At 38.0% G+C, this 26,063-nt stretch overlaps 1 protein-coding gene across 1 annotated transcript in view; it reads right to left on the bottom strand.

Moving 5' to 3' along the window:
- The window catches only part of TGFBR2 (transforming growth factor beta receptor 2), a 108,015-nt gene that overhangs the window by 25,901 nt on the left and 56,051 nt on the right, over positions 1 to 26,063 (bottom strand). The window contains exons 4-5 of the mRNA XM_007957366.2: positions 5,400 to 6,199; positions 3,572 to 3,713 (exon numbers count right to left, since the gene is read on the bottom strand). Coding sequence (XP_007955557.1) covers positions 3,572 to 3,713; positions 5,400 to 6,199 — 942 coding nt within the window. The remainder of the gene's footprint in view (positions 1 to 3,571; positions 3,714 to 5,399; positions 6,200 to 26,063) is intronic.

Consider the following 26,063-nt stretch of genomic DNA (forward strand, 5'->3'; position numbering starts at 1 on the left):
GATACAGTGGCTGCGATGATGGGCTCGAGTATAGCATGGATTGTGGGGCTGGTGCGGGATCGGGCAGTGTTTCGTTCTGCTGTGCATGGGTCGCTATGAGTCAGAAACGACTCGACGGCACTTAACAACAATGTTCTGCTGTGCGCATTGTCAACAAAAATAAAATAATTATAAAATAATTAAGAAAAAGAGAAGAGGCCAAGGTTAAAGCAGCTTACTACATGAGCTCATACAATCAAGTGAAGGGCTTTTTGTTAGAACCAAACCGCGGCTAGGTATATAATGTTGGTGTTTGCAGCTGGAGCAGAGATGGGAGAAACAGAACTATGGGCTTAAGATCAATCAAAATGAGAACTAGGATGGCCTCTTTCCTGTTCCCCTGAATGCTTTCTGTTCTTATCCTAAAGGTTATGAAAGGGTTTTTGAGTCTAGCTGAACAAACGAGATCCTGTTCCTTCCTTGGGAAAACTTGTTTATGTTGTATCTGTTTTTAGACCTCGTAAAAGTTGGTGAACTCAGTTCTTCTCCATTAGCCCAAATTCTTCCACACTCAGCAGATATCAACAGGAAAGGGCTTTAGTCATTGATAACAGTGAAAGCAGGGAGCTCACAAGAGGCTTAATAAGCTGGCTTCACTGACAGAGGGAACAACAGAAACGCAATCTCTAATTCATGTTTATAGAATAACATGTTTGAAAGGATAAGAAAAGATACCGAAATATAGGTAAATTTATTCTGACAGTGACAACAGCATCGTCTCTGACACAGCTCATCCTGCTCTAAGGATTCATTTTCCTGCTCTAAGGATTCATTTTGGAACTGTCAAAGCTTTCAAGCAGAAAATTCTTCTCAGTGGTTGAAACTTGCTTAAAGAAATTTCACTGTCCAAAGAAAAACCAAGTTACTTTTGGAACTGCTGTGGGGGAAGAAATCTCATGCAGTAAACAGGAAAATAACAGTGTCAGCTAGAAGGGAAGTGTCATCCCCATCCAGGGCCCCAGGAAGCAGGTGATGATTTAGTGAGGTGCACAGTAGGAGGCAGTGATATGGCTCCACTCCAGAGAGTTGGCTAAACATGCTCTGAAAGAGATGAAGTATCAGTATCAGAGCTGGTAACCAAACCAGAAACCAGGCAGACTGCCTCATTGTTCTTCCAGGGAGTAGCTGATGAGTTTGAATCACTGACTACATGTAACCAGCTATTGTCTAAGTGACTCTGACTCCTGGTGACCCATGTGTTGCACAGGGTTTTCAATGGCTGATAGTTCAGAAACAGATTGCCAGGTCTTTCTTCCAGGGTACCTCAGGGTGGAATTAAACCTCCAACTTTTTGGTTAGCAGCTACGTGGATTAACCATGTATCCCACCCAGGGACTTCCCAGTGGCCACAGCTATAGACATGGGTATTTATTTTATTTTATGGGTATTTATTTTATTTTATGGGTTATAATCCAATACTATCATTTTGTGCCTCTATTTCGCACAATTTGGTTTATTTAAAGGAGCTCTGATGCTCTGATGGTGTCGTGCCCAAGACATATGACTGCTAACCAGAAGGCTGGCAGTTCAAACCTACCACCTGGTCAACTTTACTACTTCTGTAAAGATAGATAGTGCCTTGGAAACCCAAGGAGGGGTTGCTATGAGCTTCTTTTTTGGTTTTTAAAATGATGATAGTATTAGATTACAGCCCTTAAAATAAAACAAATATCCAGGAATCCCTGCTCATAAAAATATGTAATTAAGTGAATGAATTATGAGGATGGTCAGAGAGAATTGAGAGAGCTTCCTATCAACTGGCAGAATATCAGTAAGTGTGGATGGAATAAGAAAAACAGAAAATCATCATTAGGTAAACATTACAGAATAACTGTTGTAGGCAAGGACTATTAACAAGGACTATTAATAGAGCCAAAAATTAGAAACACTTCTCATGGAATTACCAAGCAGAAGTTTAGTATCTTTAGAAAGAGGTCAAAGTATCTTACCACAAGGTATGTATTAATTACAAGGGGAAAGTAGCATCTCTACACTGTAACAACCTGGCCAACCCCCACCTTTAACCAGTGATCATATTTAACTTCATCAATAATAAAGCGCATAGACTTCATGTGACCCTGATATGAACCACTGAGAAGGGCACAGCATCGATTCTGTGCTATCCTGGCCTAAATGGAAGATTTCAATCTAATCATGAGAAAACAGACAAAGTGAGGGGCAATCTACAAAATAACTACTCTAAACTTCTAAAATGTTTAGGTCATAAAAGCCAAACACTGACTAAGAAACTGTCACAAAAGGGACTACTAATGCATGAACCCTGAACTCAATGTAGACTCTTAAACTGGATCTAATTACAGAAAAGGACAATGCTGGGGACTTGAAAATTCAAATATCTAATATCTCTATACATTAGTTAAGAGTATTCATTAGTTAAGAGTATTATACCAATGGTAATTAATTGTCTGCTTTTCATAGTTGTACTATGGTTAGGTAAAATGTTAACACTAGGGGAAGCTGAGTGTAAGGTACATAGGAAACTTTCTGTATTGTTTCTGCAACAATTCTGTTCATCTAAGATGATTAAGAAACACAAAGTTAAAATAAAATTGGGGTTAGCTTGGCTTGATTCAGCCAGAACCAGGCTGGGATGCACACAGTTCCAGGGTAATAACTAAGACTCTGATGGATACTACTGAAAAGAGAGTCATAGAAGAATTGATAATGTTGATCCCAGCCATTGGGAAGATCAGAGGACAATACTTCCTAAAACTATGACATTTCCCCCCACCACTTTTGACCATCCTTATCTATAGTTACATATTCACCAGCAACAATAGCTTCTAACAATGAAAAGGATGATGTGCTCCTTGTAGAGAAAACACTGAAAAGGATGATGTGCTCCTTGTAGAGAAAACACTGCAGAGGGAATCTGGAGAGACCATGTTCTATTTGTAGTTGCTTAGGAACAACTGACCCAAAATAAGGAAAGGAAAGTAGAGGGCTGCACTTGGAGAAAAAGAACAAGCCAGGTAAAACCCCCCCTTGGGTCTGCGGGAGAAAAGGAGCTCTCTCATTAGTTCCAGAGGCTTAAACAGTGAGCAAATGGCATTCTTCAATTACTTCCCTTCACTAAATTTCTCAAAACTTAAACAAATATACTGAACCATTCTATTTGTTCTACCCAAAAAAGAAAATCATATCTATAAGAATTTTTATAATTTATACTATTTCTACTTAAAAAAATTCACTTATTTGCATAATGTTATCCATTTGATTCATAGATATCATTCTTGTATTAGTAGTAATCTCTCACCAGATATGGATGTGTTTTTAATATGAAAGCCATGCTTGGAGCAAAATGCTTTGTATCTCTTGAAATGTAATTACACTCTTTCAGATTATTAGGATAATTACACATAATTGTGGAATGTCTGTCTATAGTCTCAACCAGCTCTCACTGTGGAGTTAACTCTTTTGGAAGCTCCTGGAATGAAGCTTGAAGAAAGACCATAGTATATCACTCTGAAGGGGTGTCCACTGCTTTATGATGATGGTGGTCTATACATACCTCCCACCGCATTACAACGAGACGTCATTTCCCAGAGGACCAGAGCCATGGAGTAGACATCTGTCTGTTTGAAGGACTCAACATTCTCCAAATTCATCCTGGACTCTAGGACTTCTGGGGCCATGTATCTTGCAGTTCCCACCTAAAGCAAAAACAGGCATTGAGGCCCATAACTAGATTCTAGTTGCATTCTAAATTCTAGTTGCATTTGTATTTTCAAAATATAGCTGATGCTTGTACCCTGAATGTGCAGATCATCTTAAAAATTCACAGTGCTATTGTAAATAATGAGACCTATTCAGAAATGTGCAGCATATGTGATGATTGTTTTTTAAAAAGCCCTGCAAGTCCTTCAAAGGCTCTAAACAAAGAATGCCAAAATAAGGAAATGCCAAACTCCAGGGCTAGCTTATCTAGCTCCATGATAGATGTCATCACATTCTTCAATAACATCCTGACAGATGACCTGGGAGACAACATCTATGACATTTTAGATGTTTATTTTTGCTTTTGAAAATTAAATATTTTTCAATCCTGAAACTCCAAGAAGATTTATGGTAAAAATAATAGCAGTAAGTGCCACCATTTTTTATCATTTCCAGGACTGTGTCTTAATCTTCTTTTCTTCCTTGTTTGCCCCACAGCACATTCCAGTGTGCCGAGGATGTAGTATAATTTCCTAAGATGTTTACTGGATCAAATGAAAGTATTTGCACATTAAGAGACTAAGAGACCAAATTTGGATCACTTTGTTAGTTTTGTGGATAGTTTTACTTTGACTACTATTTATTTGGCCTGTGCTAATTTCTATGACTGATCTTATACAAACAAACATGGGATCCACTGTTTCTAGGGACTCAATTGCTTAAACGTATGACACTGTAACATCAAACATGTATAGCTTGACACTGCACAAACTATTGCAACATATACAGCTTGACTAAATGACAATGAGGTCCAACCTCCTCTGAGGAATGTCAAGCAAATTAATATTACCATTCTAGGGAACATGTCTAATTGACATGTTATAAGAATTTTTTTTTCTTCTCCTTTTTAACAAGTCATTCTATGACTCCTTGCCCTGGCACATTAATCTGTCTATGTTTCAATACATTTATCTCAACACTGCATGTGCTGTCATGGACACAGAGGGATGACCACACAGTAGCTAAATGCTTCCGTCTCCCCACCTACTGAGAACTAAATGATGGTGTTCTTTATTGACTTCGACCTAATCTGTAGTCAAACTTTGAGTGTGTAAAAAATATGGGACCTCATCATTCATAAAGGATGCCTTGCAAATTTCTAATCACTTTCTGATAGCTCCTTTGTCCTAAAAGGTTTGCATTGTAATTCACAAAAGTGCTTTAAGAACAGAATTGTTCATTTACTCATTCCATTGTTCAGTGAACAAAGACTTTCACTGATCAAATCACTGTGCTAGATGGATGACCAAATGAATATAGGTTTCAACTTCAAGGAGATTACCAAGAACCATATATACATCAACAGTGCAGTGTAGAAAGAACTAAATAAATCACAAGAGAGAAAAATAAGAGGGATAACATACTAACCAAAGAAATGAAGAAATGAGGATTGACTCAGGGACCAATATATTTGCTATGGGTTAGGAAGGATTTCAAGAAATGGACAAATGCTATCCATTAGCAAAGGTACCCTGGTGAGAGAGACATGCTCAGGGTAGAAGCCCTAGAGAAATGTTCAGATTACAGGGCTCTTTGAGATGACAGGCATGAGATACAGATTAAAAAGTATAGTGTAGCCAGCAACAAGGTAAGGGGGAATTCAGTCACCTGTTCTAACTTACCTGCCCACTGTTGGCCAGGTCATCCACAGATAGAGTGGGGTCCAGACGCAAGGAAAGCCCAAAGTCACACAGACAGCATGTCAGGTCATTCTTTACAAGGATATTGGAACTCTTGAGGTCCCTGTGCACGATTGGCATTTTGGGCCTCCCACATGGGGTGTGATCACTGTGCAGGTGAGCAATGCCCCGGGCAAGGGAGCTGCCCAGCTTGCGCAGGTCTTCCCAGCTGATGACATGCCGAGTGAGGTACTCCTGTAGGTTGCCCTTGGCATGGAAGGCGGTGATGAGCCAATACTGCTTTCCTAGCTCCATCTTCCGCTCCTCAGCCGTCAAAAACTGGAGTATGTTCTCGTGCTTCAGGTTGATATCTGAGAAGATGTCTTTCTCTGTCTTCCAGGAGGCATACTCCTCATAGGGGAAGATCTTGACTGCCACGGTCTCAAACTGCTCTGAAGTGTTCTGTTTCAGCTTGGCCTTGTAGACTTCAGCAAAGCGGCCCTTCCCCACCAGGGTATCCAGCTCAATGGGCAGCAGCTCCGTGTTGTGGTTGATGTTGTTGGCGCAAGTAGAGCTGATGTCTGAGCGGTCATCTTCCAGAATGATGGCACAGTGCTCACTGAACTCCATGAGCTTCCGTGGCTTGTTGGTCTCCCAGGATGGGCTCAGCTTCTGTTGTCGGTGAACCCGATAGCAGTAGAAGGTGATGATCACGGCTATGGCAATGCCCAATGGTGGCAGAAGGCTGACGCCCGTCACTTGGACAATGATTAACAACAAATCAGGGCTGCTGGTGTTATATTCTGATGTGGAAACAAAACAAAGGAGAGAAGTGGTTGGGGTCTGTCTGTACACAATGTCAAGAAATGGCCCATACATCAGGCATTTATAGCATTTACCATTTCCAGTTTTTGTGGATAATATGTTGTGAATTTTTATTCTAGGGATGCTAATATGTGCTAGTCTGGTACTCCCTGCCTCTGGCTATCTATTCAATGTCTTATACTCATCCTTCAAATTTCAACTTAAATATCACTTCTTAAGGGAAGGTAGTGTAGTGGCTAAGGCACCTGACTGCTAACCAGAAGGCTGGCGGTTCAAACCCACCAGCCACTCCCCAGAAGGAAGATGGGGCAATCTACTTCCGTAGTGATACTGCCCTGGAAACCCAAGGAGGGGTCGCTATGGGTCGGGTCTGACTCAACGGCACATAACAACAACAATAGGGAGAATCTGAAAAATGTCTTATATATTCTTATAGCAGCCTGTACTTGGACTGAAATATTTACTGGGCAGGAAATATGTAAAGTTCAGTGAGAGTTATGTGCTAGACTCCTACATCATGCAAGAATTCCAGAATTCTGTTGTTTTATATACCCTGTACTTTTCTCCTATGTAACAATTTAGCACAATTTCAATTAAATAACTATGACTCCACTAACTGATTTAATATATGTTTCCTCCTACTCTTTTTTATTCCCAGCAGACTGGGAACTCTAAGTTGGCAGGCATAACATCTTTCTTCTTTACTGCTGTTCACAGCATGTAGCACACAGGATGTCCTTAAATATGTGGTAAATAAATGACCAAAGCATTTACGTAGTGTTAACTAACCTGAAAGCACTGTGGGACCTTTGGGAATATAGCATGAATGATATGGCTCCTGCCTCCAAAAAATATCAAAAGAGTAGCTTGTGAAAGTGCAGAGGTTGCCATGGTTTTGCCATAGGCTGTTCTATTCCTGAATTCTACTTTCTCTGCTTTGATCAACATCCAGGCTTCCTTTAAACATCAGCTCTGAGCCTTTTGGTGGAGGGAAAAGAAGTTTGTGTCTCTTTAGAAGTCAATTATCTTTATACCAAAAAACCAAACCCATTGCCTTCGAGTTGATTTCAACTCATAACGACCCCCACTGGGTTTCCGAGGTGGTAAATCTTTATGGAAGTAGATTGCCCAGTGTTCCTTCCCTGGAATGGCTGGTGGGTTTGAGCTGCCAACCTTCTGGTTGGTAGTCAAATGCTTTAGGCACTGTGTCTCCTGAGTCCTTAATTACTCTTATACCCACCCAATATTACTTCTTTCCAGTGTGCATGCAGTTTGTAGTTTCTTGGAATTGGCGTATTTAGTAGCAACAATGGAAACACTTCTATAGATGTGAGTAAAGTTACTAAAGAAGGGGATGCAGTGAGTTTCCTAATGCTTGTGGGTGGACAGAAGAGAATCTTTAGTGCTAGCAACCAACTACATTATCTTGTATATCAAACTTTGGTTCATGAGGTAGTCTCGGTTAGCACTGATTAAATAGTTTTCTTCTTGGAAGACATGGATTGAAATGTTTAGTGGGCATGAAATAAGTGAAACGGTAGTCTCAGTTCACTGAGAGTTACGTGCTAGACTTCTACATCAGGCAAGAATGCCAGAATTCTATTGTTTTATATACACCATATCCTCCCTTGAAAGTATGTAATAACAAGCAGGTTTTGTGGTCAAATGCTAGATCTGTTCATTAAGTACATGATTACTGAGTGGGTACTATGAGCATTACACTGCCCTCAAAGAGGTTATATTCCAGTAGAAGAGTTAGGTCATATATAGAAATGTCTAGCAATATAAGGCAGTCTGGAATGGGAGCTAACTGGGTACAGTCTACATGCTCGTGGACTGGAATAAAGCTTAGAGGGACACGGAGGGCACAGTGGCAAAGACTGCCTTTGAGTAGGCTATGAGAGATAAGAAAACGTCTGTGAGTAGAAAGAATGTTAATAATGAAGGTATGGAAGTAAAAAAGTAGAACTTATTTGAAGAAGAGCAATTCTCCCAAATGGACTGCCTTGTACAGGCAGAAAAGAAAAAGACTGAGTAAGAAGTATAGAATCAGAATGAATGTCGAAGAGGAAATTTGCAATTATCCAATTGGCAGTTTGCACTTACTATAAATTTTTTTAGCCAAAAAAAAAGATAAGCATACAGACCAGGTGGAATGGGGATACCATAATCCCTCAAAAGGAACCACGTACTTAAATTGCATGTGACAACATCACTCAAGAACACATTGAGAACTGAAGCTAATACCGTATCAATTTGGAGCATTTAGGTTTAATGATACACAACCTGTACTTAAAGTAAATTCTAAGAGGGAAACACCAGCTTCCATCGACTATATACTTTGGATGAAAACTTTAGGTTTAAGTCTGTATGATGCCACTGGAAACTGGAAAGGTAATGCCAAAACACCAGAATTACAGTACTTGGGAAAAAGATACAGTAATGCATCAAAAGGAATGTTTATAAAGGGATGAAATTCGGAGACTGACTCAAGAAAACCCAAATTCTTACTTGTACTGGAAGACTTGAGTGAGGACAAAGGAGAAGTGGGACTAAGGATGGAGATGAAACAAAGCAATTAATTACAGAAAGGACTAGAACTGAAAAAGGAAAAAAAAAATGCTCTTGCAGAGAATTATAGACTATCTCAGTTATTTGGCTAAGTATGAACCTGGAAAGCACAATTAAGAGCACAAATGAAATAATTTTTAGGTGCAACCTCAGATCACACTGCCCTCTCTCTGAAATGCCATCTCTATGATCTGAATGTATTTCAATGAATGTGTTTGCTTAAAGTACCCGCTCATTTCAATCCTGTCTCTAACTGCAAGATGTCATATAATCATAAATCTGTTTGTTTGATTATCTGATTGTTTCTCTCATGTGAAGGTAAGCTCTATGCAGGTAAAGGCCAGGCCCCTTTTCATAGACCCAAGACCTGAGTCAGGATGGGGCACTCTACAATACAAAGACTTACTGATTAGAGAAATTGAGTGGATGACTGACTTCTGTGGGAGAATATTCCTTATATTTTTATCTACTATAGCAGAGACTTGCCAAGGGTCCATGGCATGTTTTTGTACAGCCCTGAAAGTTAAGAATGGTTATTGTGTAAAATACTAAGGAGAATAAATAACAGAGATCATATCTGGCCCACAAAGCCTAAAGTATTTACTATTTGTCCCTTTATAGAAAGTTTGCCAACTTCTGTGTTATAAGCATAATTTTAAACATCTGTAATAGATTGGTAAAATTTTGAGAGACTTCATTTTGGTCTAATATGAGTATTTCTTTTTCACATATGGATGCAACACGATTATAAAATTTTAAATATTAACTGCATAATTACTTAGCTGTGTCTCCAATTCATTAGAGAGTATAAAACATCTAATAAACTTCATTTATTGCTGATAATTTTATTTTATAATTTCTGGTCTTATATGAAAAGGTCTTTCATGCTAATTTCTATTCCTTTTCAGGAAAAGAAAACACAAAAGCAGGAATACCCTGAAGTTTATGTGTTGCATTCACTAAAGAAGAGTCTAGAAATCCCCAGTTCAATGTCAGAAACTAAAGTTTTACTTTCCCCTCAAATTTCCTGTGATTTCTTTTTGAAAACCTACATGTAGAAATTTTGAGGGGAAATTACTGAATAACACCTGTCAATCTTGAAACTTCAAAGAGATGATTAAAAAAACTGTAACAATTGTAACAATAGCAAAGCTACTGAAAGGAAGCTTTGGGATGTGGCTTTATCTAAACACACCATCTCGCAGTATTAACCCTTGGGCTGCTACTCTAAAATCCAACAGGTATGGGTGAAAGCTAAGTGGCTTCAAAAATCTCCTCTACTCGAGCTGACAAGGGACAAGGTTGTAGTCACTTCTTGGTCACAGTCAGCTACCCAGAGAACTGAGCAGTTGAACCTGTGGGCTCAGGACCATAGTCACAGGGGACAGCAAGCTCAGTTGGCATAACATACTACACAAAACATTGTTCCACCTCCTACTTTGGCAAGTAGCGACTGGGATCTTAAAAGCTTGCAAGTAGTCATCTAGAAGCAACAGTGAGTCTCTCCTAGTCCAGAGCAAAGAAGAGAAGAAAACCAAAGATTCGTGGAAACAATTAGTCCTAGCGACTGGTACACCATGTGATCTGCAGCTTATACAACTATGAGAACAGAAGAACTCGATGGTGCCTGGCTACCCCTGTCAACCACTCAGAGGGGGATCTATGTAGGAGATTCTGGACAGAGAGGGAGAAGAATGTGGAACAAAACTCAAAATCATTTGGGGAAAAAAAAAGGGGGGAACCAGGTTTGCTTGTCTATAGAGCCTGGTGGAACCACTGAGACTATGGCCCCTAGCTGCCCTTCAGGTCTGGAACTGAACCCACACCTATGGCTTCCAGCCAAACAAAAGACAGGCATATGAGGTGAATATTTATCTGAGGTAGATGTACTCCTTAGAGAGAACAATCATGGGAGAAAGAAGTGCTGTTTATGCACAGGGAGACAGCTCAGGGGGCAGGAGTGCATGGAGGAATGGACACAGGGAAGAGGTAACCATCGGGAGGAAGTGGGAGGGGAACTGTTTCATTGTGGTAAATTGTGGTCAATGTCATGAGACAAAGTGTATTGAACTGCTGTATGGAAAGTGAACTTGCTCTGTAAATATTCACCCAAATCACAATAAAAAAAAAATCTCCTCTACTCACAGACCAAAATGCCATGTTGCTTTCAGCCGACACCAAATTGCACAAACTCATAGACTGAGCATACAGACAGATACATATTGAGGTTATGTGCTTATATTAGTTTATCTTTAATTAACATAAAAGTACTATAAGGTAGACACTACTATTATTATAAAATCCATTTTACAGATAAGATTTCTTAAGTAATTTCACAAGATTGTAATCTTAGGCAATAACAAAACTGATATTTTAAAAAGTGCTGTCTGGTTGGAGAGACCCACATTAGTGTCTAAAGTTCATACTCATAAAAAGCCAATGAACAATGACTTTGTATAATTTCTCAATTTTATAAAGTGCCTTTCTTCATGGGGGCAGACTATGTGATTTTATAACCATTCGTTAAATAATATTGCCAATCCTGGGCAATGGGTCACACTCTGCTAAGGGTGTGACAAAAGGCCTCAAGAGCCATTTTGATGAAACCAGGATTAGAAAATTTGAGGTTTAGTAAAGATAACAAAGGAATGCATGAAATTCATTACTAATGGGGAAAATAGTAAAAAAAAAAAAAAAAAAAAAAAAAACCCAAACAAGAAAGAAATTTATCAACTTCTCAGCATACTGGAACGTCAATTCATTATACTGAAAACTAACATAGAGTGGAAATACGAAGTACTTATCTTGCCTTTTCTATAAAAAGTATACTGTTAATAACCCAAGTGTTAAAAGAAGAAGTATCTCTTCATTGAATTATTCCAGCTAATAAATGAACATGAATTGATAGAAATAGAATGGTGACTTTTTATAACTCTTTATGAATTAAATCAACGTTAAATGGACATAGACAATGGGCATCAATGCCTGATAATATTACAAAGCAAAAGACAATTAGATTTTATTGCCTCCTGATAGAAGAACAAAACCCCACCTACAGATGTGCCAAAGGAGCTCTGGTAGCATAGTGCCTAAGGCACTTGACTGCTAACCAGAAGGCTGGCGGTTCAAACCCATCAGCCACTCCTTGGAAGGAAGATGGGGCAATCTACTTCTGTAGTGATACTGCCTCGGAAACCCAAGGAGGGGTCGCTATGAGTCGGGGCTGACTGGAGGGCACATAACAACAACAACACAAATGTGCCAAAGGGATGGAACCTGAGTCTGATCAAGCCTCTGGATCCAGCTGTCAATTTGCAGAAAATGCAGAAGATAGAGGAACACATTAAACTTCACTATGAGTATGCAATTGGAAAAATCCAGACTACAAAACAATGGAGGTCAAAGAGTTCTTTTTTTAAAAGATGCATTATAAGGACAGTTAAGAAATGGAAGATAGTACAGTAGATTAAAAGAGACCTATGGGATATCAAAAGAGTCCTGGGGGCACAATGGTTAAGTGCTCAGCTGCTAACTGAATGGTCAGAGTTTTGAACTCAACAACTCCTCAGGTGAAATGACCTGGTGATGTGCTCCATTAAAAATTCCAGCTTAGGAAAACCTATGGGACAGTTCTCTTCAGTCATACAGCGTCACTCGGAGTCAAAATTGCCATCACACAACAACAACAACATGTCACATCAAATTACAATAATCAGAAAAAGAATAAAGATAAAAGCAAGGCTAAACCACAGAGTCTACAAATGCACACTTGGGAGATAAAACCATTTTAAAAACCTGTAAGAAGTTATGACTATAAAAGTCAGGAATTGTCAGTTTGCGAGGGAAGAATGGGGCTGTGATAGATTTAGGGAATACACCAGGATTCTTAGTATGGCTGGCAAAGTTTACATTTTTACTAGGCAGTGGTTACGAGAGCAGTAGTTTCAAGTGATTACAAGCCCTCTGTTTATGTGACTTCTGTATCTATGTTTTATTTTGGCATTAAAAAAAATAGAGAAAAGAGAAAATCAGAATAATTATTTAGGAGGCCATGCCTTGCTCCTGAGCTCAGAATGTTATTTCAGATATGCTGGGGAAAAGGAAAGGGGCAGAAGGAACTTTTTCTTTCTTTCTTTTTGAGCACATGCTATGTACTAAGAACTTCAAGCATTTGATCTCACTGGATGCTCAGTTCCCCCTTCCAACTAGTAAATCCATTTCAGAGGTTAAGAAATTCGGAGTTACGACTGATCTCATGGACACAGGGCTGGCAAGCAGTGGAGCCTTTTACCAGGTCTGACTGGTTCTGAACCCTGTTCTTTCTACTCCATCAAGCTGTCTCCCTAACAATGGATCCACGGTTTTATTTAAAACTTCTAAAAAATTTCCAAACAAATGTATCCCACAAAAAGAGATTACACTAAGTTATAAATAAAGAGCCATTTGCTAATGTCAGTGTCCTAATAAATAAATACCTTTTTAAGGACAAATGTCAACTTTTTTTTTTTTTTTGGTTTCCCAAAGAAAAATGTTAGTATATAATTAAAAAAAAAAAAAAAAAAAAAAAAACTGGCGAAAACTCAAGAGGAAACCCCGTAATATACTTCATATATCATGAGTGAAAAGTAAACAAGGAGTAAAAAGTAAACAAGGTGTCTTATAACACACACACACACACACACACACACAAAACACTAAATCCCAGCCACTTCCAAATCTTTTGTTATGCTAACCAACACTGGATTCTAAAAAGAACTTCCAACTAAGCTTCTGTAATGCACAGTTCTAAATGAAAATAACATAGTAAAAACATATATTAAAGGCCCACATATGATTGCTTAATGCATCTTGATAAAAAACCTTATCAGCATAAATGAATTTGAGAGTGGGTAATTATCAATAAAGCAGTAATCAATAATAAACAATAAAGCAGTTCTGGGTAAAAATTTACCAGAATATTCATTTGTCTAAGCAATAGAAATGGGTTCAAATGATTGTTTTCTTCATACCCTGGTGAAACACTAGGCTAACAAACAGCTAGATAGGTTCCTGTGAAGTTGACAGTGACACTCTAACCACAAACTTTACACAGGCAACATGTTCATCTAAAGCAATGTGATATATATGCAACTGGCCAAGATCTATAGGAGCTCTGGTGGCATAGTGCCTAAGGCACTACTACTGGTTGACTGCTAACCAGAAGGCTGGTGGTTCAAACCCACCAGCCACCCTGTGGAAGGAAGACTGGGCAATCTATTTCTGTAAAGATTCATTGCTTCAGAAACCCAGAGGGTTGCTATGAGTTGGAATTGACTTGATGGCAATGAGATTGGTTTATAGTTTTGGCCAAGATCCAAAGAAGGAAACTGTGCTAAGAGAGATATGCTGGGGGAAGAGAGAATTTCCTGACTTAAGTCAATATGTTAATTATAAAATTAAAAATAGTACTTATTGACCACCTACTAAATGCCAAACAATGTACTGCATACAAGATTATTTCAAATCTCTGTAGCCATACTATTGAATATGAATTATTATTCCCATTTTAGAGAAATGGAAACTAGAAAAATAAACATAAAGTGAGCTGGGGTCAAAGCATAGAACCTTACGTGAAAGTGAGTGGCTGGCAGCTCGAGGGGCAGAGATTCACTGAGAGGGTTGCCAATGGCAGCTGTGAGGAGCTCAAGGTAACACACGGTTCAACATGAAAATTTAGAGAAAGGACAAAAATTACAGAGCCAAAGAAAGTAGAGGTAAGGAAATAACAGACATAGAAGTAAAATCAGTGAAATAGAAAACAAAGATACAAGAGGGAGAATCAACAAAAGCCCAAATTCGTACTGTATACAGACTAAAAACACACAGACCTTTGGTGATACTGTTAATGGGGCAAAGGACAAAGACCCACAGGAGACATAATTACAGGGACAGTGAAGATTTAAAAGATAAGAAAATATCACAACATTTTTTTTTTTTTGCTAATGAACTTGAAAACAGACTATAGACAAAATCCTAAAATTATATTAACTTAACAAAAGAGCCCCAAGAAGAACTATAAAATCTGAATAATCTTGTAAGTATTAAAGAAATTAAATGACTGACTTAAAATAAATGACCTGGCCTCTTCAAAATCAAGGCCATGGATAAAAACAAAACAACAACAAAACAGACATACACAAGCACACACACGAGGCAAAACAACCAAATATAATTTGTGGTCTGTGACTGGATCTTGAATTTAAGTTAACAACGAGATCATTAACAATAAACCACTGGCTCTGGGGAATTCTGAATATAGACAGTATTAGATAGATATAGAGAGTAAGAATGTGGTAAAGCGTTAACAAACGCTGAGTCAAAAGAAAAGTATACAGGCGTTCATTGAACCATTTTTTAAAATTTTCTGAAGGTTTATATGTTTGAAAGGAGGGTTTTCAAGGAACATATGAAGAAATTTCATATAAACTTTCAGAGAATAGGAAAAGTATACTATGCCCTAATTCATTCTATAAAGATAGAACCACCAGAACCAGACAAAGTAGTTATAGAAAAATCTCATTCATATACAGTGATCTTTAATATATCTAAATAAAATAATAGCAAGCTGAATCCAGCAGAGGATTAAGAAATAAAAGTGAAAAAGACAGCAAGACTAGATCACCAGGAAAATGTGGTTTGTCATAAAACAAGAACAGCAAAATTACCAATGTCATTCTTCATATCAGTTTAAAGAAAAGAAGGAGTTCCAGTAAGATGGTAGAATAGGCAGAAAGACTGCACAGATCCTCTTCAACAAAGAAAAGGAGAACCATTTAACATAGATACAGGAGTTAATCCTGGACCCCTGAGCTTTGAAGGGAAGGATATAGAAGTGGACTAAACTCCAACTAGCAGAAGAGTTTGCATAAAAACACCAAAAAAGGATACATATGGAGCTGTGGTCTGGCAGCTATCCTGAGAGCCCAGACAGCTTGGATATTGCCAAGTGGTGATAGGACCTAAGAACCTAAATATGAGCCCTGCTAGCCAGGGACTGCACAGAGGACTACTCTAGTGGCTGGTTAATAAAAGTGGAAGCAGCAAAGAGGAAGGCAGGCTGAGCTGTGGACTTTTGCCTGTCCAAAGGGTGCAGCCATTTTGAATGTTTACAAGCGGTTTGACCATTTTGGATATTTACAGCAACAGCATTCTCCCAGATTCCAGGGACTTAAGAACAAGCTCCACTTGCCGGGAACCACAAACACATTCCAGATGAGGACAACTGGAAAGGCGCAACATCCCCCTTGTTACTCTTACATCCTATATTCTCTTGGTGAACAGAGCTGCAGCCATCCCTCACTCCCACCTACCTTCTAGGCCAGCAGGAATTCCATCGCAGTCTGTGTGCTCGGATGGAGCCCGAGTGCCCTGCCCCACCATGATTTTTTTTCTTTAAATTTATTTATTTTTGTCTGTTTTAAAACTACTATAATTATTATTACTTTTGTCCTTTTTATTATTATTCTTTATTCTTCCCTTCCCAGGTTCTAGTTTTCAGCTTTTTTTCTTTTCCCTGTTCCTGGATGCAATTTTTTTTCTTTCTCATGGTTAACCTGTTCCTTGTTTTTCTTTTTGCATTTTTCCCATTTTTTTTCTTCATTATTCTCCTTCTCTACCTTTTTTCTCTTATTGCCCTCTCACCAGATATTGCAGGGATTTTTTTTCCCCCTTTTTTCTTTTTTTGGTTACTGTTTCTGTGTGATTACACAGTGTGTTTCTTGTCCATTTGCTTTTATTTTTATTTTTTGATGCTTATTCAATTGCTATTTTTGTCTAACTGGGTGGGAGATAGCAACAGTCCCCATAAGACACAACTACACCCATACCTCCTGCAGCTTCACTTACTGAGTGAGAGCCATCACTTTCTTCTCTACCAACAGGCCAACGATACTCACCTTCAGCTGCTCTTCACAAACAGTTAACAGAGATCTCACTACAAGAATGTCACAATGTCTCGGAGACAAAAGATCATCACAGTCCACACAAAGAAGCAAGATAAAGTGGTAGAAACAAGGGAGCAGGATACAGACCCAGAACACATCCCTGAGGAAGAAGCAGCACTGGAACTCCCTGATAAGGAATTCAAAAGAATTGTATTTAGGTATCTTCCAAAGGAATGAGAGACAGACCAAGGAAAACACAGAAAAAATCCTAGATTAATTTCAGGAGAAAATACAAAAACAAAATGACAAAATAAATGAAAAATTAGAAATGATTCTAAATCTACAGATAGAAATCCAGAAGATTAATACTAAATTGTTACAAGTAGATAACACATTGGAAGGGCAAAGGAGTAGAACTGATGCAATAGAAGACAGAATCAATGAGACTGAAGACAAATACCTGAATATTTCTTTGGAAAGGTATCAATCAGAAAAAACATCAAAACAAAATGAAGAAGGCCTAAGGTTCATGTGGGATACCATCAAAAGGAATAACCGACGTGTCACTGAATTCCAGAACAGGAAGAGAAAAAGAAAAACACTGAGAAAATTGTCCAAGATTTGTTGGAAGAGCACTTCCCTGATATAATGAAAGATGAGAATACATCCATTCAGGAAGTCCAACGAACCCCAAACAGGATAGACCCCAAAAGAATAGCACCAAGACATATCCTCATCAAACTCATCAAAACCAAAGACAAAGAAAGAATTCTGAAAGCAGCATAGAAAAAACAAAAAGTTACTTACAAAGGACAACCATTAAGAATAAGCTTGGATTTCTCAGCAGAAACCATGCAAGTGAGAAGGCAATGGGATGATAAATATAAAACCCTAAAAGAGAAAAATTTTCAACCAAGAATTATATACCTGGCAAAATTGTCCCTCAAATATGATGGTGAAATTAGGAGATGTCCAGAGACGCAGAAACTAAGGGAATTTGTTAAAACCAAACCAACCTTACAAGAGATACTAAAGGAGTCCTTTGAACAGAGAACCAAAAATAGCAAACAACTGACTGTTAATACACAAGATGACATAACCCAGAAACCACAGCTATGGACATATCAAAAGTAAAATAAGCTTACAAGATTGAAAACAGGGAACCAGAGACATCAGTTGGCAAATGAGGACAACTACAAACCAAAAAAAAAAGGAAAAATACCGTGTAGTTACAGAACTTCTAAATGGTGAAGAAGTCAAGAGAGCTGCAAGATAGAATGGACTGTTCTCATCTCGGGGAGAAAATTATAAATCACAGGGTAACCTCAAAGAGAAATGGTAAACCTTCACATTACAATAAAAAAGAGGACAAGCACAAATATTCAGCAAATACTAAAACAGCAGCAATAAAGGAAATGACAACACGATTCCTAAACAGAATGAGCTCAGCACAGAAAATAATATGGAACAAAGAAACCAAGGACACCATGAAAAAACACATAACAAAATGACAGCAACCAATTCATACTTGTCGATAATTACCCTGAATGTTAATGGATCAAATGCACCACTCAAAAGATGGAGAGTTGCAGACTGGATAAGAAAACAAAACCCATCAATATGCTGTCTACAAGAGACACACCTTAGAGACAAAGACAAAAACAGACTAAAAATCAAAGGTTGGAAAAAGATATATCAAGCAAACGGCAACTGTAAAAAAGCAGAAGTGGCAATATTAATTTCTGATCAAATTGACTTTAAGACAAAACCAACCATATGAGACAAGGAAGGACATTATATAGTGATTAAAGGATCAACTGAACAAGAAGATATAACCATAATAAGTATCAATGGACCCAATGAAAGAGCCCCAAAATACATAAATCAGACTTTAAGAGAGCTGAAAACGCAAATAGATGACTCCACAGTCATAGTAGAGACTGTAATACACCACTTCCAACGAAAGACAGAACTGGAAAGAAACTCAACAAAGATGTAGAAGAGCTAAACAATACAATCCACCAACCTGAAAAAAAACTACATAATCAACCCATTGGACATAGAGAATGTACATGATAAAACTAAACATCTCAGTAAGAAATATATACTAGCAATCTTCAGCAAACATTATTCTAATGGGAAAATGTTCTATGCAGTCCTTTTAAAAACAGGAAAACACTGTCTTTGTCCACTGTAATTATTTCTATTCAACATGAATTAGAGATCCTAACCAACATAATTAGACAAAGTGGAAGGATCTGCCTTACAAAAGAAGTTTCATAAATCTATTGTAGTTAAGACAATGGGGTATTGGTAAAAGGACAAACAAATTATAACTAGATCCCTATCTCACATCATATACTCCACAAATTACTTCCAGATGGAATAAGGATTTAAATATGAAAAGTGGAAACTTGAAAATCTCTATTAGAAAGTCAAGTAGAATACCATTTTGATATTTTAGGAAGATTCTTAAGGAAGATGAGAAAAGTATTAACTGTAACCAAAGAAACTGATAAATTTGATTATAAAAATGAAGAATTTGTCAAAGACATAATAAAGTGAAAACTACGAAACAGAAGATGATGTTTACAGTATATATAACAGACAAGGAATAAACACTTAGAATACATGAAAAACTCTAACAAACCAACAAGAAAAAAAGCAAATAACCCAAAAGAAAAACTAGGCAGAACAGAATCCACATAATGTGAAAAACATGAAAAAAATCTTCAACCTCACCAACAATGAGGAAAATATAAATGAAGACCACAATGAGATAACATTTTATACTGACACAAACATTACATATAATCTTCTGTATATTTTGAACACATATTACATATATTCTTTAGCATATTTCTAATATAATATTAAAAGCAGAAAATAAAGGAAACATCAAACCCATACATTAAGTTACATATACCAAGGTCAGGTACAGGTATACTGGAGAAAAGAAATAAAGAATAAAAGGAATTATACAGTTGATTTACATCTAATTTCATTTGAGAAAAATTAGAGTATGACATATATCCTTTAGTATTTTAAACAACAGCCCACTGAAGAAATGTACATTCAACTTCAAGTGCTTGAAGCTAGTGATTTTTGAAAAACAAATTTTCTTTTAGGTAATAAGTTCATAGTATTCACTGAGGAGCCCTAGTGTTTTTTGTTCTTCCTTGGCCATTATGAGGTTATAAACAGAATCTACTTCTATCTCATCTGGCCTGTTTCTTAGGAACTTGTTTTCAATGATTCTTAGTCTCCAAGTGTCACTGTGCTAGTTCATCTACTATATCAACAGATTCACTCACAGAAGGAATATTTTCTAATGATATAATTTATATTTAAGGGATGACTCAGTTACTGGGATGAATGAGATGTTCATGATATAAAAAGTACTTTTGTTTTCAGTCAGCAACTATTATTTCCAAAAAGACTAACACAATGTTCATTTTGTTAAGACAACTTACTTTGAGGATTTTAATCCTAATTTTCTTAGACATCCCCAAATCATCTCTTTTTGCCATTATGTGTTTGCTGCCTGAGATGTAAGGTCACTTTACCTCCTTTAAATGATTTAGCAGGACATTCTGCAAAAACAACCACAGTCAAAATTCTGCAATCTCTACTGACTTGAAAAGAGATTTCTCTTCAGCTTTCTAAAACAGAAGTACTCTAAGTGATGTCTTGTCTGTCATGTTACTTCACCTCCAAACCCTTATATTTCTAGTCATGACAATGAGTTGAGATCGATCCAATTTTATGATTTTTCTCAATGCATACCTTCAAATGGCTTTTCTTGACATATTTCTTAAAAACTAACTTTAGACTCAAATTAGTAATATTTCACAACAGAAATGTCAAAGAATAATCAAATTCAATCCTGAAATTAAAACTTTTTCAGATCTCATTCCGTATACTTAGGAGCAGTATATTTTTGGGGGGAGATACTCTGATTTTAGATATGACTTTGTCATTTTCTGACTGAGTGATCAATCCCACTGGGTTGTTACCAGGATTTAAGGATTACAAGAGATAATATTTATCAAACTATCAAGTACTGCACCTAGTAGACAGAAATTGTTTGAAAAAATTTAAGTTTTCATTATTTCATGATAAATGAAATATTTTAACAAGACATTTTTCATTAATAACATATTTCACAAATTTTGTTTCCAAACAAACAAAATTATCCCTGACCTTCCAAAGAATCATTAAAATCTCTAAAGTAAATGCCTTAAATGTATGTACTCAGGCAATTTTGTTTTCTTTCTTTTTGTAGCACATCACATGATAATGCTGTTTCCCAACCCCACCCCCCAGCACAATAGTTTCAGAGGTTCATTCAGCTTCAATGGCTCCAGAAAGTTTGTATTCCATTGACAATTTAAAATTCTATTCCTCATCCCCGCCCCCTTTCTATCAGGATTCTTCTATAGACTCTTCAATCAAAATGTTCCATAATGGTAGCTCGGCACCATTCAGTTGTTCTGTTCTCAGGACAAAGAAAAAAGTTCTTTGTACATGCAACCATATAGGCAAATAATGCTGTTTTTCAACCATTTTCTCCTGTGACATTATAAGGTGCAGTATTTTCTTTCTTGCAAAAATAAAGCAATACAACCTTGTCAGATGTAAGTTTAAACTAACATATACTGAATGGTTTGAAGTAAAAGGCAACAATACATTAGGAGGGTACAGTGATGCTCAATCTGGCTACACTGACTAAAGGAGATGCATACTTTTTGGTTGTCTGGTTTGGTTTTGTTCATTGTTTTTCCAGAGACCTGATTCAGTTGAGCCATATGTCTAAGAAAGCTGGAAGCAGTTTTAACAAAGAGGGATGAAAATAAAGGTATTGCTATCTCCTAAACATTCACTGGATATATTCCAAGTATGTTGATTCAACATGCAAAGGAAGAGTTAGAGTTCCAGCACTGTACCAGGCACCGTGAGAAACAGTGAGATTCCTGTGTTGTGAAGAAATCAAAGATTTCATACAGAACAAAATAAATGGTCTCAAGGAACCCTGGTGGTGCAATGGTTAAATGATCTGCTGCTAACTGAAAGATTGGTGGTTCCTACCCACCTAGTGGCTCTGGAGGAGAAAGATTTGGCAATTAGTTCCTGTAAAGACTATAGCCTAGAAAACCTTACACGGTAGTTCTATTCTGTCACAGGTAGTTGCTTTAAGTCAGAATCACTCAAGAGCACCTATCAACAGCAAAGTCAAACCAAACCAAACCCAGGGCCATTGAGTCAATTCTGACTCATAGCAACCCTACAGGGCAGAGTAGAACTGCTCTTTATGGTTTCCAAGGCTATTAATCTTTATGGAAGCAAACTGCCTCATTTTTCTCCTACAGAGAGGCTGCTGGGTTTGAACCTCAGACCTTTTGGTTAACAGCTAAATGTGTTCATTACTTTGTCACTAGAGCTCCTTTAACAACAGCAACAACAAAACAAACTATCTCTTTATTCTATTGCCCTCCATATCCCTATCAGCCTATACGTTCTATTCTTTCCCCTCTACCACACACAGATTCCCCATAACTATATATATATAGGTATATATATATAAATCTGCTTTTTCCTGGGAAATTCAAAGTTATTACCACCACTTTCTGCATATTCAAAAATTTTGGCAGCATGATGAATAAAGAAACTCTTGGCACCTTGCTATTCATCTTTCAAAGCGTGTTCCCTAGATTAGCACCATCAGCATTGCCAGACTCTCAGTCCTGTCCTAAAGTTGCTGAATTGGAATTTGCATTTTTAAAAATTTCCCAGGTGATTTTTTCAAACATTATAGTTTGAGAAGCACTGCTTCAGCAAAAATGGAATATATTTTTGGTACCCTGCCAAAGAGTGGCTTCACCCTTACAAGGAAGATTCTTGGTGGAATTGTTTGCAAAGACCTGTACAATAGTGTTTAGTGCTAGCCAGTGAGAAATTGGTCCATGAGAATTTTCCAGTCGATTAACTAGGAGTGAGTGTAGAATGAGATATAATTCCCCATCCATTACCTCAATAGAAAGCAAACAATTAAAATGAGGCAACAATAAAATATCATATTAATAAAACAATAGAAGGACAGTGAGCTCATTGGGTATGCAGGATTTAGACTTCCAGCATATTGGTGATACTGTTTGACATACTGAACAGATTTTTTTTCCCCCCCCAAAAAAATGATGTGAGAAATGTCTTTGCTCCAATCCACGTAATTGTTTTATTCCAGCTGCACGTTTCAAAGCTAAGCCATTCCTTTCCCTCTCTCTCCCACCACATCCCACAGTCCTCTTTGCATTATTTCCTTCTCACTTCTCCTCCACACAGAAGGGCTATACATATAACCTAATCTGGTATGACAAACTCTTAAGGAATATTCCAGACATAAAACCTCAGGCAGAAATGTTGCTGTGCAGTGATAGTGATCTCATCGTATAAATCAATCTACTCCATAATCTAATCCCAATACATCTCAATGCAGCTACTGAGATACAACCTAAATATCAGAGTATTTTAAAAATTTATTCTTTGTATCAAGTCTAATGTGGCCTCCCTATAACTTCCATGTTTGGGCCCTCAAGCTACTATCTAGAGCAAAAGACAAGAAAATGATTCCTTCTTCGATAGGGAGAAGGAACATAAACTTCTGTTTGACACTTAACCTGTCTCCCTAAATCATTTCTTTTCCAAGGTGAACATCCCTAGTTCCTTCAATCACTCTTCAGAGAATTATTTATCAGATCCTAAAACCTGATATATTTATCAGACCCTAGCATCTACTTACTCAGCCTGAACCAAAAAATGTCAGGTCCTTTTTGCTAAGTATACATTGATATGTTTTCTGAAATCATTCTTGCTATTCCAAATGCTTCAGTACCAGGAATGTAATCTGTATGGCAACAATAACAGGAAGATTGTCACCTTCTCCTCCTCCGAGTGCAGTTTATGACTACTGCTTCTTTGTTGTGCTGTTTCTGCTTTGATTCTCTCAGATAGATCACACTGATTTCAGAAGACCTTAACTTTAAATGCCTATGTCTTAAACCACATGAACAGGTACAAGCCAGTTTTGTGATAAACTTCTCCTCTGCAATCAGTGTTTGAACCTATATGCTGACCTTCCCTTTAGTCTCACATTCCTGTCACTCCAGGTACTTAAAACCCTGTTTCTGCCTTTCATGGGTTAGGCATCCTTCACATTCATCTTTGGGGCATAGGTTATGGATGCTTCCACTGTGACTTTAGAAGGCAGGCAACCAACCTTTACCAAGTGCCTACGACACACCAGACATTGCCTGAGAAATGATGGTACAGCTCACGGATGGCTGCCTCTCCATGGACAGAGTCTTAGGCCTCATATAAAGTCTTTGGAGCAGAGTTTATGTGTTTTCTACTCTGCTATGGTCTTCTGAACACTAACCATTTGTTTTGTTCGGATCATCCACCTCCCTGATTCTTTTTCTCTTTTTCTGGCTGTCTGTCTGGCTTCTCCTGTCTAAATCAAAACACCAAAACCACTGTTGTCAAGTCTGTGCTGACTCATGAGGCACTATGGAACAGAAGGGTTTCCAAGGCTGTAATCTTCATGGAAGCAGACTGTCACATTTTTCACCTGTGGAGTGGCTTGTGGCTTTGAAACACTGACCTTTCTGTTCACAGCCAAGTGCTTAAATACTGTACCACCAAGGCTCTTTCTACTCTATCTAGGGATTGTTTGTTCTCAGAAAACTGTTGTTGCTGTTGTTATGTGCCATGGAGTTGGACCCGACTCATAGAGACCCCTCCTTGGGTTTCCAAGGTGGTATCACTATGGAAGTAGATTGTCCAACCTTCCTTCCAAGGAGTAGCTGGTGGGTTTGAACTGCCAGCCTTCTGGTTAGCTGTCAGGTGCCTTAGGCACTATCCTACCAGAGCTCCTGGAAAGCAGAAATACATTTCTTGAGTTATTTCAGTATTTTCTCCAGCAGGGTGACTAGACTGCTTTGGAAAAGCACATTAACTGTTCACATTATCAATACCAATCAGGTCACTGAAACACATGCCCACTTCTCATCGTGAACCACAGTTTACTTAAGTTCCATGCCATGTGGTATTTCTACCTCCTAGAACAATGCACACTGCCTGCCTCCTCCCTTCCTTGTCTTGGTTAAGGCAGTGTAAGTCCTTACGTCTACATCCAAACTTTACCACCCAACCTTTCAGTCACATGTTAAGCTTATTTAAAATATGTTCTCCCTTCAGGTATAATTTCATCAGCCCTGACACCTAAGATGTCTATTTCCCAGGAAGGCCTCTGGCTTCATTCTGAAGTAACTGTGGAAAGTACATGAATGCCTCAGATTCAAGAATCCTATTATTCCTCAGGGATGGAGTAATATAGGTATTTTGTGTGTTTTTCTTCTCCTTTGACCTGAGAAGGCTGAATTCCAGCTACTTCCTGTCGTTGTGGCTGTTCTCTAATTGTTACCGTCCCTTTTCAGGTTATATGAGGAACATGGTGAAAAAATATAAAAAGATCTGGCAGAACAAACTGTCTTGAATCAAGTGGCTCCCAACACTGGCTACACACTGCCGTATCTTGGGGAATAATAATAATAAAAAAAATTCTGATAACCAGGCTCCAGACCAATTAAATCAGAAACTGCAGGGGTGAGACCCAGTTTACGAGTAGTTTTTAAAGCTCCTCAGGTGTTTCTAATGTGCAGCCAAGGCTGAGACCCACAACTTCAGCCTGATTAGAGAAATGGGTATTTTGAATTGGATGGGGTCTGGAGAACAAAAGAATTTTAATGACTAAATCTAGCATCAATTGTTTCTTGACATTAAAACCAGATACATCCTAATGAGGCAACATGAGGTATATTAAAAATAATAATAATGATGATGAACACAATATGAATGGTTTCTTTAAAGTTGTTAACTGGTGCTTTTTTTTTTTAATTAGGCATAAATATGGCAGGTAAAATTGAAACTTTATATAATTAGCAACAGCCAGGAGTGATTTGAGGATCAGAAAGTTTTCCAAAAGCAAGTAGGCCAGATGTTCAAATGGTAACACAGCCTCCAGAGCTTGGTATAGTCGGAAATGAAAGTCGTTTCACAGTGGTTAACTAGCTCCCTGCGTATTATTCCACTGGAGGGACCCTGGGATACCTGTAAAGTTGCAAAAAGAGTTTCTGCCGACCCTTCTCACCACCACTCACCCAGGCAAGTATACAGAGAAGAGAAGGATGCTGCTGGAAGGCAGTTCAGAAGGGCAGTTCACGGATCCGCCAGAGGCTCCCAAAACACCATCCTCACTGGTCATCCTGTTCTGTTGGTAACGCACACCCAGGGG

Source organism: Orycteropus afer, unplaced genomic scaffold (assembly GCF_000298275.1).
Source record: "Orycteropus afer afer isolate SDZICR_OR568_19922 unplaced genomic scaffold, OryAfe1.0 scaffold00734, whole genome shotgun sequence".
NCBI classification, from domain to species: domain Eukaryota; kingdom Metazoa; phylum Chordata; class Mammalia; order Tubulidentata; family Orycteropodidae; genus Orycteropus; species Orycteropus afer.